Source organism: Papilio machaon, chromosome 17 (genome assembly GCF_912999745.1).
Source record: "Papilio machaon chromosome 17, ilPapMach1.1, whole genome shotgun sequence".
In the NCBI taxonomy this organism is placed as follows: domain Eukaryota; kingdom Metazoa; phylum Arthropoda; class Insecta; order Lepidoptera; family Papilionidae; genus Papilio; species Papilio machaon.
In genome coordinates this window covers 6,079,799-6,100,508 of record NC_060002.1, presented here as the reverse complement: position 1 = coordinate 6,100,508, position 20,710 = coordinate 6,079,799, and the positions used below count along the sequence as shown (strand labels likewise).

At 33.9% G+C, this 20,710-nt stretch overlaps 2 protein-coding genes across 2 annotated transcripts; one reads left to right on the top strand and one right to left on the bottom strand.

The window, feature by feature from the left end:
• The first annotated feature begins 168 nt into the window (after positions 1-168).
• Positions 169-2,526, top strand: LOC106721427 (dynein regulatory complex protein 9). The gene is made up of 9 exons (XM_014516363.2): positions 169-249; positions 329-369; positions 460-530; positions 633-801; positions 992-1,138; positions 1,239-1,344; positions 1,412-1,606; positions 1,873-2,004; positions 2,212-2,526. The coding sequence occupies exons 1-9, from the start codon at positions 169-171 to the stop codon at positions 2,401-2,403; spliced, it is 1,134 nt and encodes a 377-aa protein (XP_014371849.1). The 3' UTR covers positions 2,404-2,526.
• A 2,410-nt stretch (positions 2,527-4,936) lies between these two features.
• Positions 4,937-20,439, bottom strand: LOC106721680 (egl nine homolog 1). The gene is made up of 7 exons (XM_045681862.1): positions 19,533-20,439; positions 16,247-16,366; positions 14,442-14,522; positions 8,543-8,682; positions 6,127-6,243; positions 5,659-5,720; positions 4,937-5,178 (listed from the first exon to the last, which is right to left on the bottom strand). Exons 1-7 carry the CDS (start codon positions 20,391-20,393, stop codon positions 5,147-5,149), a joined length of 1,413 nt encoding a protein of 470 aa, XP_045537818.1. The 5' UTR covers positions 20,394-20,439; the 3' UTR covers positions 4,937-5,146.
• Positions 20,440-20,710: the final 271 nt, after the last annotated feature.

The following is a 20,710-nucleotide window of genomic DNA, read 5'->3' as shown; positions in this document are numbered from 1 at the left end:
CATTAAGTTGACGTGTTTCAAGTTTTCAGCTTGTACAAGTGACAAGTTTTTTAATCATTTGTCAATTTTATTATTTTAACTAAAGATTTTAGTACTGATTCAATTAAATTATATTTATTATTTTAATTTTATATGTTCCCTTATAATAAAAGAGGTTCAAGTAACGATATGGAGGATTGGGATGTTGTTAATGTTGTGAAGATCAAATCGAATGTACTTAGTCAATCAAGAACAGATAAAATTGAAGAGGTCAGTCTTGGACAACTGAGATCTCACAACAATTTTTCACATGCAATATTAATAATTTCAATCTTTTCATAACTTTTAGGACAGCGTAGCCGAAGAGAATTGTAATAAAAATGCGAACAAGTAAGTGTAAACAAAATTATCACATGAACACAACTGGGAGGGACTTTTAATTTTTATTCTCAAGGTACATGACACTGTAAACTTTTATAGGCTGCCGTTTATGACTGCTTGTTTGTTTGCAACTATTTTGGAAGATTCAATTACAACAATGCGTATCCTTGGTGAGTTACATTAATAATTCGATTTTAATAACTGCTTAAAACTTGTCTATACGTTTCACTTATTCTTTTGCTTTATTGTAAGATAGTTTCTTACTCACTTAGCACAGTGCAATAACGCTTTGCGTGTGGCAAAAGCTATGGCGGATATGGGCGATCTATTAGCAATAAAGTTTTCTGTTCCTCCGGCGCAGAATATCGATCCCTTAGGGAAAATCAATCCCAATGAGCTTGGCCGTGAAGAGTACAAACTAGACAAGCTAGAAGCGGATAGGTTAGCTGAATTAATTTATATTTAATTTCTGGTGTAGAATTTACTGTTTCTTTAAAGAGAAAATCTATTTATAAAATTATAATCTTTAATTTTGCAAGACGAGAAAGTAAATAACATTTACTGATTATTTATTTATAAAGGTTTCTTATGTCCTTAATCTTTTGATTAAACTAAGCCCTCATATTTACAGAAACTTCTTTTTAGAGGTCTTAACCTCAACATATGCAGACCTGTCGCTGGAGCGCGACTTCAAGTCGCTGGTTGAGCACTCCGCCTGCATGGTGGAGCGCGAGGAACATTACCTGACGCTGCTTGAAGATGAAGCTAGAAATAGAGTGTTAGTAATAAACTTTCTGTAGCAGTTGTTGTAACAGGTCTTCCAGATCTCAGCAATCTTTTTCAGTTACAAAATACATCTACATTTGGTCTTCTTCTAGAACTCGACGAGACTTGAATAGACAAATTCGTCAACAACGCGTGCATGTAAAGACCGTAACCTATGACACTGACGTGGTGATTGACAAGCTCAAAACTCAAGTGGAAGTAAGTATCAAACGCACTGCCCGTATCAATCCCGTCGTTCCTTTACCTTTTTTGTATGTTTTATTAGGATGCGGCGCTGAATGCCGAGATCCAGGCCCGGTATATCGTGAACTGGCAGCGGGCGCGGACGGAACAGCATGAGCAGAGCATCGCAGATCGCGAGCGCCCGCCCGCCTCTGAGATTGAGACACACAAGCAACGACTGGACCATGAACAGCGCGTACATACCGAATTCGAACTTCTCAACAATATCATTATCAATGTAAGCGTTTGACACACATGAAAACGTGGGCAGAACAGTAAGTCTTCATATAATGCAGTACACAGTACATCTATTGTCTGCTGTCTACTGCCACAGTAATCTGCCCTTCTGTGAAGTTAGTATAATTAAGAATCGGGTCATATAATTAGAAGTTACTGCCAAAAAATTGGTAAAATGTGTTGTGATCTTCATTTTTTGCAAATCGATCCTCTATTGGTGCTATAGATATCATTTGCCTTTATAAAACAGTTTATTTTATTCTTTAGGAAACTTTAGAAAAGGTCGAGAGTTGGATGAACAAGTACGATACGGACATGGAGGGGATAGACCTGAAGATCCAGATTAAGAGGTCCGATTATGAAACCACCTTAGAGAACAGACAAAAACTCGAGGAGACGGTATTTTTTTATCAAATTTCAATCTATATCCCCAATTAATAAGTTTGAGTTGTTTTTAATTCTTGTATAAAGAAACAAGGAAAAGTGAAGAAAAGGACACAAGTGGCATTTGTTTAATCCTCGAATTATAAAAAAAAATCATCATTTATTCCTTCTGTTTGACTAAATGGCCCACTTAGTAGTCTTTAATTAGCCATCGTCTTACAGTTGGAGAAACACGACAAGTTGATGAAGGACTGGGTGAATTTCAAAGAGGAGCGCGAAAAGGCGCGTCAGTACCGCGAAAAGATGTTCAACGCTGCTGTGGTGGTACAAGCCTGGTGGAGAGGACTCCTCGTCAGACAGAAACTCGGGCCTTTCAAGGAGGTCAAGAAGAAACCACCGCCGAAGAAGAAGTAGAGGATAACGAGGAAATAAGAACTAGATGTGGAACTAACTTGCAGAAGGTAAAAGCAATAAAGTTGTTGCTTTAGACTTTATTTCAGTTTTTATTCTGATTTAATATAATTGTTTATGACCTCTTGACCGAATAAAATCAATGCTTGCATATTAATTATTTTAAATCGATTGTCTCGATTGGAATTAATCGATTTAATTTATTGTTAACGATTCTAACCATTGTTTTGATTGTGCATTAGATTAGATCTTTGAAATTGAATCGAAATAAATTGAAAGGTAAAAGAAAATATAGGTTTTTAGTTAAAAAAAAACTTTATTACAGTCGTTTGCGAAATTTACATTTACGAAATGCGTTCTTCACACTAAAATGATTTAGAAATTATAATTACAGTTTAGAACGCATTTCGTCATTGGTCTATTGAATTTTAAATATAAAATGCATGTGCTTTAACGAGTAACATCACAATATTAAATAACTCGCCGCTGAATCACGACGCACACACATTAACCATGCATTTCCACTGTCGAAACATCACTAAAAACATATCTTAATTTTTTTTCAAGGACAATGGAAATCCATGGTTAGAATTAACAAAATCTATCTACCTTGTATGAAATGTAATACTTATTCTTTACAAATTGCTCTCAGTATATCATTTTATTATCGTTGTATTACACAGTGATATTTACAACAAATTAATGTCAATAACTATAGTCCAGTCGCGTAGCACGAAGAATTTTGTACAATGACCTCTTTACCTACTGACAGTGGTCACAAACATTTTTGTATTTAGTGCAGTTTACATGAATTATTTGAAGGAGAAAGAAAATGTACCAACTTATGAAATATAGTTATTATTATTATATAAATTATTTATTTAGATTTTATATTACAAGTAAAGTCAAGGTCAAGCAAACCAAGGACTTTTTGTCGGGCCTCAAGGCCAACCAAAACCACATTATACAAACAAGAACAAACCTTATAGTCTCCAGTAAAAGGTTTACAATCCCTGAGGACGGCGGCCGTTGTATCTGCGCGAGCGAGACTCATTGTATTTACGCGCGAGTGACAGAGACAGGTAATGCGAGTTCAATGTACGAAATTCTTCGTGCTCCGCGATTGAACTATAGTTATTGAACTACTACAATAAAATGTCGTTGCATATGTTTCGAGAAAGTTCATTTGGTAAATAAAAAAGTCACAATTAATACTGAATTTAAATAATATACATTAAAATATAGATATAAAAACAGATTACGCGTACAAAAAAAAAATATTTCTTTTGTATATAAAGTTGAAAGATGTAGCTGCAGATTTTACAAAACCACTATATATTGAAAGTGGTCTACGTGAAAAAAACAGTTTGACAAATTAACTTTGTTAAAACATTTGCACCTTATGTACCTATACTATACCTATATTATATACAATTCGTGGTTGTGAATAATTAAATACATAAATATAGCTATTCACATGGACAAGTCGTTTGTATGCATTTATATCAAACTTCAGTTTTGTCCAATAATCGCTGACTTAGAGATATTAGATAGATAATTAGAAATAAACAATAACAAAAAACAAACTTAAAAGATAATAGTAATTTGGAAATATAGTTTTCTGACTTATCAAACAATAAAAAAAACAGAATTGTCTATTGCACCCGAATAAGAAAAATAAAATATTAATTTGTAAATTGATAGATTGATGTAGAAAAAACAATTTAAAACTTATATTTTACATACATAAATATAAAAGATAGTAATAAAATTAATACAATTAACGAACAATGGTGAATAAAGTTTCAACGGGAAAATGTTTAAATGGCGTACACTAAGCATTTCCAGTTGGCACGTCTTACAAAAGCGTACTCTTGTTTTTGACGTGCCAACTTAAATGCGGAGTATTAAATAATACTTTATAGCGTTCGTAACGTGAGTAGTACGTGTTAAATACAAACTTAATACACGTGTTATACTTCGTTTGTAAATAATGGACGAAATATTAATATTATATTCATGGTCGAATCAACTAGTCGTATTTTATTGGTCGGATACCGATCATAAATCATATAATCCGACAAAAATATCTGACCCGGTGGCCATAAGTGAAACTAAATTATGACAGTTAACTAACGCCAACCTGTCAATGTCAAAAAATGTCACAAGATATTTTTTATACTGTAAATGTCACGTAAAGTTTTTTTTTCTTTTAAAACCATGTAGGTTTTATTTTCTGACAGAATTAGCGATAGCAGCGTCTTACTCTTCTATGACTATAATGAAATTAAAAAAAAAAAAATTTCTACTACATTAACTTTCGTTCGCGCAATTTAAAAAAGTGTACAATTCACATATCTAACTGCATCTGAGTTTTTTGTTGCTTCAAATAGACACAAACTCTTTAAGTGACCCTTAAACAACTCTGGCAGTTAATTAAAATTTAATTAAATAACAAATTATTAAATTACGACAAAAAAATAATAGTCACCGCATTTCGACGTTCAACATTGACTAGGTCCAAAAAAAAAAAAAACCATTCCTGTCAATTCTCAACAAGCATTGATTTAACATTGAAAATTTAAAAGATAACTTTAGAAAGATAGTGATGAATTTTTGTGAAAAATATACATTATATGATATTTGTCGAGAATTAACAAGAGTGTATGAGTTAAATGTATGTATGTTGCCATACAAAATACTAGGATATGAACTTTGCGATCTTATCGACTGGTATCGACCGCCGTCACTTGCTAGAGGATGGCTGACCTCGTTCTTCTGAAATGAACATTATTAATTCTTAACAAAGTATAACAATAATATGAAATACGAATGAAGACCGTTAAAGAATAAAAAAAAATTGTAAAATTAGATTTCTTCCAACTCGCATTCTTCGCTCTACAGTGATATAAAGGATGTTTCCTGTAAATGGGATTGGATCCAATGGATTTTTATCATTGGATCGATATGAATCCATAGAATGAATCGGCTCAATAGGAAAAAAATGACGTCAGAAAGACCCGTCATATAGTTTATTGTTCGTTTTTATGTATCGAATTCGTCCTTTTCACATAAGTGAAAAAATTGGTAGAAAATGAAAACCTTTTTGTAACTTGGATTATGAATTTATGACAGTGTTAAAATTAAAACATCTTAGCAATAATATGTAATATAAATTGTTAAGTATAATTACTTATGAAGATTAACTTATCATTATAAAAGGTGTTTGAAAACAATAAAATAAATATCAACACTCACTGTAATGTCTGAGTGCTTCTGCTCTCTCCTGTGCGTCGAAGTACCATAATGTTATTGCGTATCTAAAAGTAGTAATAAACATGTTATCAGGTCACAAAATGTAAAACGAAACTAATTTGAGTTTTTTTGCACAAGTCTAAATAAAGGATATTGTTTTTAAAAATAAGTCCAATCATGATATTTCTTAAGAACTTCACTGCACTGTGATTGTCATTCCTTTACGTCAATGAAATTTTTTTTTTTAATTTTTACATTATTATCAATCGAACAAAAACCTCACAGCAATCTTGCAGACCACTACTCAATGGGTATAAACTGTGACACCTGACTTAATACGTTTTATTATAGTATAATCTTAATAAGTACTATTTAAGACTTTTGATTTTGAAATTGCTACGTTTAAAGGCTTCACCTAGCTATATGCTTGGCTAAGGCTAAAATAAGCTAGACTGTAAATGTAATTATTACCTGGTGCTATATGCGGGCTGCACCTCGTGTGGGTTGCGACGGTCGGACCAGAAGAAGAGCATGCGATCGAAGATAGGCGCAATATCCGCTACCTGATTCGTGCCCTCGGGGAACACCCTGTAAGTTAGAATTTAATCCGTTTTTACCACAATACAATGCACAAAGAACAAAAGACTGAATAGGTCAGCTCGATCGGGGTAATACCGCAACTCTACGGAAAATGTTGTTGCTTGGTGGGCGAAGTGTTCCTGATTCAATTCTCTTCTTTTCATTCCTATTTCATTCGTTTGGGGGCGTCCATAAATTACGTGAGGTGTTTTTTTTAATTTTCTGCAACTCCCTCCCCCCCTGGTGAGATGTCGTGAGATTTTATTCAACCCCCTCCCCCATCTCCCAATCTCACGTGAGATTTTTCAAAATGTGAGTTTCTTACGTAAACGCGTTGGATTGACATTGTAAAAAGAAAAAAACAAATTTGCTTCGTGCTTTTATTTACGACTAGTTATGGCTAGTAATCAATGTTGCTGAGAGTTTAATTATAAGTGTAATAAAAATTTAACAATAGAATACTTAAATCGTAACTACTTAGATTAAAAAAGAGTATCTACTCTAATTCAGTCCATGGAGAATCATGCACGGTCTCAAGAGAGACTATTGGAACCAACATGTCCATATGATTTTATTCACATGGAATATAATTTTATTACTATTAACTAAGTTTTCTTTTCAAGTCCAAATAAACTTTTTTATTACTGTTAAATAAAATTTTCTTTCAGTGTATAAAACAAATATGGTGGTTTGACAGTAAGTAAATGTATAACGTCGAAGTATGAATGAAATTATTTTCTACTAGCTGTGCCCGCGACTTCGTCCGCGTGAAATACTATTTTGGGTAGCATTTTTTTGGGCTAATTATTTTATTTAACCAACGTGCTATGCTTTGATGTATGTAGAAGATCATAGAAAGAGGTGTGCCCGAACCGCGCCAAATGTAGGTCTCTGCCTACCCCTCTTGGTTACGGGTTGTGAATTATGTTGTTGTTGTGGTTTTTACTTAAACTTATAAAAAATGCCAAAAAATATAAAACTTACAAAATATTCACATAAACATCTTCCCATACAAACATTCATCCCCTATTCCGTTTTGTTACATTGCAACCTTGAGGGTAAAAGTTTTACAAATTTAAAATGTCAGCCTAAAAAAAAGGTTTAAAGCTTCTAACTGTAAAAATGACGATACTTCCATACAAATTTCCACCCTCACTTTCAGCCTCTTATAACCCTTTTTTCGCGTTAAAAAGTAGGCTTTGTCCTTCCTCAGGCTCTAGACTAAATATTGGTAAGGGTAACATCAAAACATATTAAACAAAACGTTCACCAAAACCTTACATATTGCCTAACAAAAATTTATCCCCTATTGTTATTTAGCACCCTTGGGGGTTAAATTTTACAAAAATTTAATTTCATATTTATCTTTATCAAATTAGCAGCCTTGAAAATAAGTTTCAACCTTCTACCTGTAAAAATGGCGATAATTCCATACAAACTTTCACCCCCACTTTCAACCCCTTACAACCCCTTTTTCGCGTTAAAATGTAGCCTATGTCCATCCTCAGACAATAGACTATCTGTGTACAAAATTTCATTTAAATCGGTTCAGTAGTTTTTGCGTGAAAGCGAGACAGACAGACAGACAGAGTTACTTTCGCATTTATAATATTAGTAAGGATATTAGTAAGGATTGAACGAATTAGTGAATGATCTTTATCGTATTACGATTACGCTTAAGATTAAATCTTATGCATGTACAATCTGGATTAAATGGACCAAAATAGTATAATATTTTTTTTGTTTCAATCAGAAAAAAAATTGCGTGATATTTGCCGAGACCCCCCCTCCCTCCAACGTAAGATTAGATGAGATTTGACTCGACCCCCTCCCCCCCTTAAACACCTCACGTAATTTATGGACGCCCCCTTTTTGATGCTGAAAATGTTTTTATACTAGTAAAGTCCATTGGTATCAAGATTAATGTCATGCAGATGGTACAGGATGATAAGCATCAATCACATAAGAGAACATCACATATTCTTTTTCTTCTTTTTTTCACAATTCTTCTCTTATTTTTTTATACGAGAAGGGGGCAAACGAGCAGCGGGAACACCAAGGTGTTCATCGACAACCCATGCTGTCGACAATCGCAAACGCTTTGCCGGTCTTTGAGATGGTGATACGCTCGCTTTTTGAAGGACCCTAAGTCGTAGCGGTTTGGAAATACCGCCGAGGACAGACCATTCCACAACGCGGCAGTACGCAGTAGTAAGCTACGCGAAAACCGCACGGTTGTGGATTGCCAGCCATCGAGATGGTGTGGATGGAACCTGGCGGTTTGTCGCGCCGTCCGATGTCGTCTTACCTCAACAGTCCTCCGCAACGCTTGATGTCCCAGTCGAGGTTGAGGTAGTATATCGCGGTGATGCAGCGGCCGTCCTTGTTAGGGTTGTCGACGTGCTTCACGTAATGGCTGCCTGAACCGGGGTAACACGCTACCATCGCCTGCAATATATTTAAACGTATATTTAATTAGCCACTTAGTACCAGGAGTTATTGGCTGAGATAATATTTCATATCAACCATAGATTTATGGAGATGGACTGTTTCTTACAAGTTTGACGTTCCGAGTTAGTCGATTTTAAAATTTTCATAAGTGGGAATAACATGAAATGCGACATCATTTCTCGATAAGAATCGATACGATTGTGCATAGTAATCTAAGGGTTATGAAACAAATTTCATCGTCGCGTACGTTGTGGCAGCATTGTGACAACCGCTGTTATTACAAACGACAAGACTTAATACAAAACAGGGCTCTTATGGAAACCGCAACATACGTTAGGAAAAAAAATCAACAATAGTATCGTTGGAATGAAATGTTAGGGAGAGTTTCCACTGCCGACACACACACAAAAATATATTGCTCACTTTCTTTGAGAAAAAAAGGAGACAACTTATGCTGTACCTATAATACCTATAATTTAAACGACTGAACCGATTGGGATGAGTGTAGTGTTATTCAATTCGTATTCTTTCTCAGTGTCATAGTCAGTCGATTTGCTTTTTTTTTAAAAAAAAGTGTTATTGTACCGTTGTTTTGGTAGGTTAAAGATACAGCAATTTAGGATACATGCATTGGTAGTAAAGTTTCTATCTGTGCTATGTTGATTACTTACTCCTTTAGTACTTTTTAATGTATTTTACCAAAATAACGCTAGGTAACGGTGCGGGCACCTTTTAAGGTGAGGTGAGGACAGGATAATGTGCCTGTCAGTATGTACTGGATAGTTTTATAGGTAGTTTGGAAGCTGGTCACGTGCACAATGCTCGCGCGTGTTGGCTCACTTCGCCGTGGGTGGTATGTGTAAGCAAAGCGTTGTTGTATGTCAAAAGATCAAGCAAAGATATAAACAATTCTTATCTGAAGTAATAGTTTTAACACGATCTTAGAGACGCACGATGAAATAATTTGGATCTATGAAACGCTTACAAGTGAAAAATTTAAATATCAACTGATCGTCCGGTTTAAATTTGAAACAATCCGTGTTCGGCCCTTAAAGAAGCATCTTAACAACAATGTGTGGCATCAGCTCATATATGTCCCCACCAAGGATCTCAAAGCCTACCAAGTTAAGGGTGATCAAGCCACATAGTCAATCATGCCAGCCCAGTGCGGATTGGTACCTTCACATATGTTTCAATTTGTTCGTAGATATGTGCAGTCAACCATAATAATATTGGTTGGCAAATCAGTACTTCCCCGTCATTAACAATGACTGTTTATAAATAGTCAGATAAGTCCACTCGATGACACAACATATGTGAATGCACGGTTTGTTTTCACTGTGTACCTTTATGTTTTATTGAGGAAAACGTTCGGAAATAGGTAACAACGTTTATACATATCATAATATTTACGTTTGCATTTCGGTGACGGTTTCCGAACTAAAACAAAATTAAAAAAATGTTATAACGCCATATTATTCGTTTAACAAAACAGTGGTCTAATATTTTTAATTCGTTACTCATATACGCGTTTAGCGCTGTAATTCCAAACCAGTGATTTAAAAACATGTTATGAAATCTTGTTATAACTTCAAGCTTTCATATACCTAGGTGAGTCAACGTTTAAATTGAGAATATTCAATATTGTGTGGGACGTTGCTCAGCTAATAATGTAAATAAGAATACCTCCAAAACGTCCGTCGGCCTAGCAGTGGTATACTTTCCAACAACGAATGCAATTGAAACGTTATTGCTTCATATATTTATAATCATGTGTAAGAATTTAACTTGGCGAGGCTTGCTGATTTGTTTCATACGGTTTGGAAGTTACTTTTGGAACCGGCTTATTGCCTGTCAGATATTTTCTTTAACTATTTTTTTAGTCATTATTTTGTATATAAGAAGTTGATTCGTCGATGGCACAGTGGTTAAACGGAATTGTAATCGTCAGGTCCGCGTTCGACTTTTTTAAATTTTTATATGTACATTTATCCGCCGTTCTTTTGTTTACGGAAAATATCATGATGCAACTTGCGATGAACTTCAAAGATGTGTGTGAAATCAACCAATTATCTCCGGCTCAGTGTGTTTGACAATGACCTACTCTAAATAATTTAGGGATGAGTATGAGCTAAAACAGACATAAAATCAAAACGAGTTTATCAACTTGAACAATGTTATGATATCACTTATAGATACCTTCGATGGAAAATAATGATCCGATGTCACTAAAAATAATAATAAGGTAAAACAACTCTGCCAAGAATTTGAAGGTTAACGCCGTAAAAGAAAAAGTAAGATCTTGAAAGATCGTTTTGGCGCGAACACGTGTACATTACGTTCTGTTTTACGATATTATTTAAAAGAAAGGGCGTGCGCACGTGCCGAAAGGGCAGGAAATGTTTTTGAAACGACCCTGCGCTGTTGTGTTCTAGTTACGAATGTGGTCAATTACTGCATCAATAACCATAAAGTGCGGTTAAATTTGTTGGCTACGTTCAACGTGATAAAGATGTTGTTTATATTACATTGCCAACGTCACAGGAAATGCACGTGTAACGCAAGTCCATACATCTTATACATTAGTATAAAGTGTTTATACAACAGAATTTTATATAAATGTTAGAAGAGTTACAGATAAATTTATCTGCATTTATAAATGGTCGATACTCTTTGGAGTTACTTTTTCATGTAAACACCTACACTATGAAAGAAAAGCACGTCGCAATGATCGATTCACCATTCTATGGCTGGCAGCTATGTAGGAAGGTCAACTTCACGGTTATTTTAAACCATTGTTATGTGAACGCGTGCGGTGACACGGTTTAATGTTTTTTTTTACACCATTGTAACTATTTATTTGTCGTAATGAGATTTTTTGTCGTATATTTATTTTAACTGTAATGGTTCACTGGCTAAGGAATTATAGATAAATATTCCGAATCCAAAGGTCGAAGAAGTAAAATGAATGAATGAGAAACGAATAGATTCAATTAAAAGAACTTCACTAATAATATTTTTTACTTCTAAAAAAGCAGATAAAATGTTTCCTCCTTTTATATATGTGTGCCAAAAAGACGTGTTATTATTTTTTTATAGGAGAAGGGGGCAAACGAGCAACGGACCGAAAGTTATTTCTCAATTTAAACATAATCAAACCACGTACATCGCTTTACTGCGCATAATTAGTTGGGACATAAAGAATTCTTGTGAAAAATTTTTCTATTTCCCTCGTATTATTATGATAATATGAAAGTATCATCGTAATCAATTTACAATTAAAACTTTTCTTTAACAAAATATACAATCATATCTGAAAACAATATTGAAAATTTTCAACAAATATAAAATGCTTATACGTCTATGTTACAACGGAATAGTTAGAAAGCGAAACGAATTCGGCTTTCATCTCAACTTCAAAGGGCAAGGGAGTTGTGTAGAGTATTGACAAAGTGCGCACGTGACGGAGCGTGCGTAGGGTCGTCTGACTCAAAACTAGGTCGAAGGGCTTCCATTCATAAAATGTGGGGTAACGGCACACTTTTTTGATTCTCCAGTTCTGACACAAAAAAGTATTTTTTAATCGAATTGTGACGTACGAATATTTCAGGTTAAGTGAGTAGATTGTTTTAATTTGTTTATTAAAAGAGGAAACTGCCTGACCTTTGACATGATAAACGCATTTTGGGGTAGGTCACTATAAAGTGGCTTTATTAGTAAATATTTATTCTTTTCTCGATATTTTCTCTATGCAGATATTTTTACTTGTTAATCGCTAAAACATTCGTATAGCTCAGGATTTCAAATCAAAATTGTCTAAACAAAGATGTTTATGAAAAATTAGGCTGGGCTACCTTCGGCAGTTTTTTTTGTGTAGGTAAATATATTACGAGTTATCCTTACGAAGTGAAAACATTTCAGTTAAAGTGCAAATTGATATGTGCCACGTAATTGTATTGCGGTTAAGCTATGCGTTACGTCCACTTGTGAATGTAAACATTGCATAACTAACCGGTTACAGAAAAGCGATTCATTGCTGTTAACTGCTATTGAATATTCCTGTGCACACAGCCTTATCAAACAAACCAATGAATGTCAAACATTTGACTAACGATTTGAAATATTCAGTAATTATTTAAAGAAAAAATAGTTCGTAATTTTATACAATCTATTGAAAAATGCTCAAGGACAAAATAAAAATAAATAAAAATATGTTTTTATTAATATTTAGTTTCAGAAACATTGCTCTTGCTTTTCATACTTTAAAGTTAATTTTATCTTTTAGTAATTCTCATATTTTTGTTAGTCTTCAAAGATTAAGAGTCGCATATACTTCTTTCTATTGCAAACACAAACATCCGACCCTAGTCTACAGTTTTATGAATGTTTAGATAAACTCTTTATAAGATTGTCAGAGTTTTGTCAACTTCCTACGAATTGATTACACAGGCTGTTATTAAATCCACAACGAGGGTGCGAAATGTACCGACTACGATGCAAACAGCAAACATGGGACGCAGTAACGTGGGACTACGTTCTTAGTTCTTACTAATGTTTACAGTGCACCCCGCCCGCGCCCCGCGGCCCCCTCGCCGCGCCATGCCGCGAGTCACGTACGCAGCGCCGATGCCGCGCATGCGCGTTCCCGCCTCATTTTGACGTTTTATCAACGACGCGCAAAATCTTGACGCCATGCGATAGTGATGGGACATAGATAACGCTATTGTGTTGGTTGCGTTCGCTAACGATACCCTCTTATTTCGCAACACTGTTATCTGTTTGATTTATTGTTATTTTTATTATCTAATCTGTTATCGTTTTTATTAATTAATTTAACGAAAATTGTTTACTTTGCAAATATTTTTTATTCTATATGTCAAATTGTGGGAAATATATATTTTGCAACTCGTTTAATATGTAGTTGGTTTTTAAAGGTAAAACTTAATATAGGTAGAATGAATATTTAGTAGAAAAAATGGTTAAGAAAAGGATAACCACACAGAGTATGCTGTTAAATTGGGATTTCCTTATCTAAAGGATAAAAGTGAATAAAATCAGTATACGTATCACGGCATAAAACCTGTCAATTATACCTACGTCAATTTTTTTAGGATTATGTCTCTTGTATTCCAGCTATTATGTTAGGGTAATAAATTCGAACAAATGGGTACTAAATTGTCATAAACATTAAAGTTAAACTATTTATAATAAAATTAAATAAAATAAAAGGGCAAGAATCGAGTTTATAAGCACGTAAAATTAAATCCAGTAAAAGTCACATATTTACAAACTGCATCGAGAATAATAAAGTAGATTATATACTCCCGGAAATAGTTCGACTTCGTCAACAAGCAGATACAATGAAGACAAAAAATATATTGAAATAATTATTAATAACCTTATCGTTACAGAACGTCATCTGGGATTTCATCGTCGAAACATTAAAAAAATCTGTTTGATAGAATGAGTGAAACAACAAATTTTGTACGAATTTTTCGGCAGTAAAAAACAATATTATATAAAGTCTGTTTATATAGCCTAGGTCTATAACATACTTGCACACTAGATGGGGAATTATACTATTTCGTACTACAATATTTTTTGTTGCAAATACATTGCAACGAAAATGTTTGAAATGAAAAAAAAAACATGTTACATATCTTCGACCACTCTAAGATTTTATTATGAAGAAAGATTCTTACTTGATTATGTAACAATCGATATGTAAAGCATCAGAATAAAACGTAAAACCTCACCTTCGTTCTGCCGTCGATGACGTAGTCGCCCATCTTGCCATTGTTGGGCATTTTGTTAGCCTGTAGTATTATTTTGTCTACCTGAAAAAAGTTACTACTTAGTAATTGTTCACTATAATTATAACAGTAACAGGAATATAACAAAACGGACGGCATCAAGAGGTATGCGAGTCATACTAATATTATAGATGCGAATGTTAAGATGGATGGATGGATGTTCGTTTGAAAGTATCTCCAGAACGGCTCAATGAATCTCAATGAAATTAGACATATCTGTAGAACATAGTCTGGAAGAACACATAGGCTACTTATCATTTTTTTATTTTAATCCGCGCGAACGGATTCGCGGGCGACAGGTAGTAATTTAAAAACAGCTTCCTCTTTTTTTATTAACATTCAGTTTAAAGCACAGATAACATACTATACTCAAAGTATCAACTCGGTTCATTGATGTATAACTGTGATTATTACAAGAAGTAAAATTATCCATCCACAAAAATAGGTCGCAACCTATTCAAGGAGAATTGGACTCAAAGAAATAGAATAGTATAACTATAAATCTTAAGACTTTTATGTATGCTGCTCGTATCTACTACTGTATACAGGTGCAAATATCAAGAATGCGAAATGCACCTAGACAGCTGAGTACATACTTGTCGAGACGCACTCGGTCACCGGCGCCTCGCTATCGCTCAAACACTATCATTATCCGCACTCAAACGATACTATATCAAAGTATTTTGTTAACCTACATGTGATTGCACAGGATCGCGCTTACCGTTCAAAAGTCGTTAGTGTTGCCATTAATTAGAATACAAGATATCATTGAAAACTTTTTATGTATAATTTTGCTAATTAGCGTTTAGAGAGGTGAAGCTAATGGTAACTATGTGTATCTTTCTTAAGTTCTTACAGACCTTGGATCATTTTCTTCAGAGATAATTATAGAAATTACACTATTATAGAACTAAATCTGATTAATTTATAAACAATATGGAAAACATGGATTGCACTATTGATATGCAACTGCATTGCCTTCGGGGAAATCCCGAATTCATCACAAATAATGCTCATGTATGAGTAACAATGTCTCATATTTTAAATATTCAACTTTATTATGTTTGTTTGTTATGTTTTATGATAAACTAGCTTTTAGCCGCGACTCCGTCCGCGCGGAATAAAAAAGTTCCTATGTCCGTCTCCTAGTTCTAAGCTACCTGCCCACCAATTTTCAATCAAATCGATTCAGCCGTTCTTGAGTTATAAATAGTGTAACTAACACGAATTTCTTTTATATATATAGATAGATGACAAACGTAACACAATACAATTACAGCCAAGCATAATAGATATACAGCTCATCATCATCTCTTTTGTCCTTGTACCACTTACTTAGGGTCGGCTCACTATGTCTCTGTCCCCCAAATCTATGTCAGTCGTCACTCTTCTAGGGGTAAAGTTTTTTGAGCGTACTATTACGGTACGCTACGTTGGTTCGAAATTTCCCATTTACGAGTAATACTCCATCGGCGAATAAGGGTCCGTTCACACAGACTGGGCCGGAGAGCAGATTTTTATGGCAAATAAAATTGATCGTTATACGTCTGAAATTGTTCTTTTTACGCTAGCTCTTGATAAGAAAAGACTTGCAAAGTAAAATTAAACATAATCTCAATCGTTTTAATTGGTTTAATTTTATTTTCAATAAAAAATGTGCTCTGTCTTCCGCCCTGGTCTTACTGGAACATAAGTCCTTAATCCTTAAACTGTATGTATTTATATTAATATTAGCATATATAACTAACTTGTGAGATGAGCTGCTTGATGTAGAAGCAGTGAGGCTCCTTGCCGTCTATCCAGGTGATGCGGTCGCTACGGATGGTCTGCGCCTCTGTGCTGGCTGGGCTTGACACGAGCTGCCCTGCCTGAAAGAACAGCGTTAACAACTGCTATTATAACATTCAAACATCCAACGAAAACAGTTGCATATTTTAAGAAATCATAAGAGAAGTAGCTTTTTTGAATGGGAGCGGGAGTGGATGAAAGAGCGCGTCTCGCCGTCTCCACGCTTTACGTCCCGCCTATACCTACACATACGTTTTGCACAGTCTCTCGTGCGATATTCCGAGCCGTCATAAAGTTTGCATAACTCTGCAGTACAATTGGGTTGTATTGCGTCGATGTCTTGTAATTGAAATCAAATTGATTGGTGACGAGATTTTAGTAAAAATACTCCACTCATAAATTGTATGAAACTCCTGACAGTAAAACGCACTTTAATCCGTTAAAACATAAATATTATATAAGAGATCATTTTAACGCATTGTTTACGAAACTATAGACATTGACCGTGGCGGCGCTAGATATAGCACTAGAACATAAACAAACCACAACACAGCGTAGTGAATGTTTGGCGCAAGAGAAACATTTACAGTTTGTAAACAATGAGGCTTGTAAAAAAATCACTTGAAACTGTTTTTGTGAACACAAATAATCAACAAACTTGATAAGGTCCCTTAGTGGTAAATACCAGTGCTAAAGTATCTTGCTTATTAAACACTTTTCTATACGATTATACTAGACAAACTAGATTATACTCTATATTTTTTTGGAGCCAGAACAAGTTTAATTAAACAAATGAACAATTGCGTTCAAATAACAGATGTTTCATTTGAGTATAGTCAATATTGCATCCAGTAGGTCGCAAAATGATAACATATAAAACTGCATTTCTCTCTGGGAAAACCTGAATGCAATACTAACGGAAAGACTCACATGTGCAAAATATAAAGTAAACAACATCAGTTGCCCGCACTATCACAACACCTGGTATATTTCCAATAAGAATATGTCACCAAATCAGCATTCAGATAAATTCACCAACATTTATAATATTGGTGCAGATTGAATAAATTTGACTTTTGTAAGACCTAAATCTTTGTAACAGCTATTTAATTCTTTATTAGAGATATTTTGAATTAAGAAACACTGATATTTAGGAAAATAGATTATTATACAAGTCACCAAAATGAGTAGCAAAAAATTACAAACTTTCCTAATTAAGGTTATGTACATTTTTTCATTTTTTAACTAGCTTTTACCCACGACTTCGTCCGCGCGGAATAAAAAAAAATGCACACAAGATAAAAAAAAAAGTTCCTATGTCAGTCTCCTAGTTCTAAGCTACCTCCCCATCAATTTTCAGCTAAATCACTTCGACCTTGAGTTATAAATAGTGTAACTAACACGACTTTCTTTTATCTTAATATATATAAATCTCGTGTCACAATGTTTGTCCTCAATGGACTCCTAAACCACTTAACCGATTATAATAAAATTCGCACACCATGTGCAGTTCGATCCAACTTGAGAGATAGGATAGTTTAAATCTCAAATTATAGTCGCAATTTTAATTTATTGCTAATTATTTGTCTGTTATTATTTGATAGTCACAATTATCTGTTAACTCCAAATGATTCTAACAGATGTCGATACCTTTCGACTGGGTTGAGTAAGTAATCAATAGATGGCGCTGCTATGGTAAATCTACGAACGTGTATATATATAAGCTTATTAACTGCGCGCGGACGGAGTCGCGGGCGACAGCTAGTATATATATAGATTATTAATCTTTTGTAATAATATCAGAATATTCAAAATATTGTAGAAAACAAAACAAAGTTCTACAACAAGTATAACTATGAAGCTTATATGACATCATGAAATAAAGACTTGACGAGACATAAAAACATAAATGATGTAATTTTTCAATGTTTGAACAGCTGGCTCTTGGCAACTGGCCATGTCACAATGTTTATTTGGCAACAGTCAACATATAAATGCAATATATATTATAATATTTACATTAAAAACAATGTTGTATTTAATTATAGTTTTAATTAAACCTTTATATATAAACTGTATCAAAAAAGAATCAAGGTAAACAAGCTACAGTTTATTTCAAAAGAGAAGAGAAGAGAAAATTATGCTCTTTTAAATGAAGACCAAAATTAAGTGAAAAGTATACTACAAAAGGACTATTAGACTTTTTACATATATAGTTTTGTGGATTTTTTTAAGGCAAAGTATTATTAACAGCTAATATTGTAAGGTCATTAGTAAATATTTTGAAATATGCCCATCCATGGTAGTTAAGACAATAGACATCATATAATAGTAAAATATCTTGGCATATACAGTCAAACCTCGATAAGCGAGAATCCAAGGCACTGCAATATTTTTCTCCCTTATACAGGTTTCTTGCTTAACCAGTACTCAATTATACTGATTCAACTGTACTGCAGTCATTAAAAGGTAATGTTAATAGTTATCAATAAGTTATATACAAGTTTTAAATGATATGATGCTTTGTTTATATTATAAGTTATTGACTTAAACATCTCACAATTATCATTCATCATAATTGTTTATTGTTGTGGAACATATGCAGTAAACAATTGAAAACTATTTATAAACATATCAAGTGTTTAGTTTCCAGTTTTCACTTCAGAAATATGTATGTTCTATATTCAAATTTATTATGATTAATTATAACTTTTTAAATAAAACAAATTAAAAAACTATTTTTATTATTTTTATTCAAAACTAGCTTTTACCCGCGACTCCGTCTGCGCGTAATAAAAAATAGAAAACGGGGTAAAAATTATCCTATGTCCGTTTCCTGGTTCTAAGCTACCTGACCACCAATTTTCAGTCAAATAGATTCAGCCGATCTTGAGTTATAAATAGTGTAACTAACACGACTTTCTTTTATATATATAGATGTAATTATGATCATTATTTTAATTAACAAAGCAATGTTTTCTTATTGTAATATATTAACAAATATATGAAACAATCTATGAAAAATTGAAAAGCACATCATTGTATATGTTTATGAATTAAATCATTAACTTGTAATCTATATATAAATTACAGATAACACGCTTCTAATACAGATAAGATGTCTGTCTCCAATTAAAAATAAAGAATTTAATTTTTATTACCAATTAATATCATAATTCTGATTAAAAAACTTTAATCTATTTGTATTTATATTTAAAATTTGTAATAGAAATAATTTTTACTTACTGTAAAAATGCCTGATCTGTACATTTCCAGGACTTCGTTTAGCACCAGCAGCCCTCGATCTTTACCAAGAAAATTGTCCAAAACACACACACCATACTGTGTCATGTCTCTGATGACTCTCTGGCAGATCTCATAACTAGGATCACTTGTGTCACCATAGTAATTATTCATCATAAACGCCCCGCTACCCTTCAGCGATGCTTCAGGGTACTCTTTCATTTTAGAATGTGTTTCAGGAACATACACAGGAATTGGAGGCATTTTTGCATTAGTTCTATTCACAGTCTTCAAAACATTAGTTGTGGCAGTCACAAAGTCCACTGTACTCAACTGTTGAGCAGATTCGTTCAGAATCTCCTGCTCTGATGACCCCTCGTGAATAATGGCACTCTGTTTTGTCAAGTCTCTATTTGTATACACTACACTAGATATGACACTGTCTTTTAAATCTGAAGGTCCTTTTAAATCACTTTCAACACTTTCATCGTCTCCTTTAGAAGTTTGTAATGGTTTACTTTCATTCGTTTCCACACTACCTTCTTTTTTCACGTTTTTTCTTTTCGATTTCTTCAACTGTCTAACTTCACTACCCTCTTGTTTTGCAGTCTCACTTTCTTCTTTACTTATGTCTTTCTTAACTACTTTCTCGAATTTTTCGTTCGTGGAAGACGACTGTTGGACAGCTTTAACGTTATTCGATGCCTGTTTTGGTAACTTTGAAACACACTCAGTTTTATGTCTGCGCCAATCTTGACGTTGGTGTTCCGTGTTACAATAGTAAATATTAAGACAGCGAGCGCATCGCCGATGGGTCTTCTCACTACAAACGGCGCAACAAGCGAGTACGCTTTCTTGATTCATTCTAAAATAATTTCTTATCCCTGGCCGGTCCCCAACAACTGCCAAAGTCAAAAGGAAATGTCAAAATGTCAAACCAAATGTTTAAAAGTAACAAGCATTGGATACTAAGTTTTGAACATCTGTTTCACGTCTATTTCCAAACCTTTTGTTCTTAAATTAATTTTGAAGTAGTTAAATACTTTGAATTTTAATTAAATACTGATCTGCTGACCAAACGTATAAAAAACTTTGCCATTAAGCAGATAGAATCTAAGTAATTTCTTGCAATGGCAATTATTATATTTGATAATATTTGACGTGTCTATTGTCAGAAGTGA

What these genes read in the sequence shown, in the direction of transcription:
- LOC106721427 (XM_014516363.2), top strand. Translation starts at nt 169, where the DNA reads ATGGAGGATTGGGATGTTGTTAATGTTGTGAAGATCAAATCGAATGTA. An exon ending in GAACAGATAAAATTGAAGAG is followed by an intron (nt 250 to 328) that starts GTCAGTCTTGGA and finishes CATAACTTTTAG; the next exon opens with GACAGCGTAGCCGAAGAGAA. An exon ending in AGCTCAAAACTCAAGTGGAA is followed by an intron (nt 1,345 to 1,411) that starts GTAAGTATCAAA and finishes ATGTTTTATTAG; the next exon opens with GATGCGGCGCTGAATGCCGA.
- LOC106721680 (XM_045681862.1), bottom strand. Translation starts at nt 20,393, where the DNA reads ATGAATCAAGAAAGCGTACTCGCTTGTTGCGCCGTTTGTAGTGAGAAG. An exon ending in CGTTGCGGAGGACTGTTGAG is followed by an intron (nt 6,244 to 8,542) that starts GTAAGACGACAT and finishes TCTAACTTACAG; the next exon opens with GGTGTTCCCCGAGGGCACGA. An exon ending in AGAAGCACTCAGACATTACA is followed by an intron (nt 5,179 to 5,658) that starts GTGAGTGTTGAT and finishes TGTTCATTTCAG; the next exon opens with AAGAACGAGGTCAGCCATCC.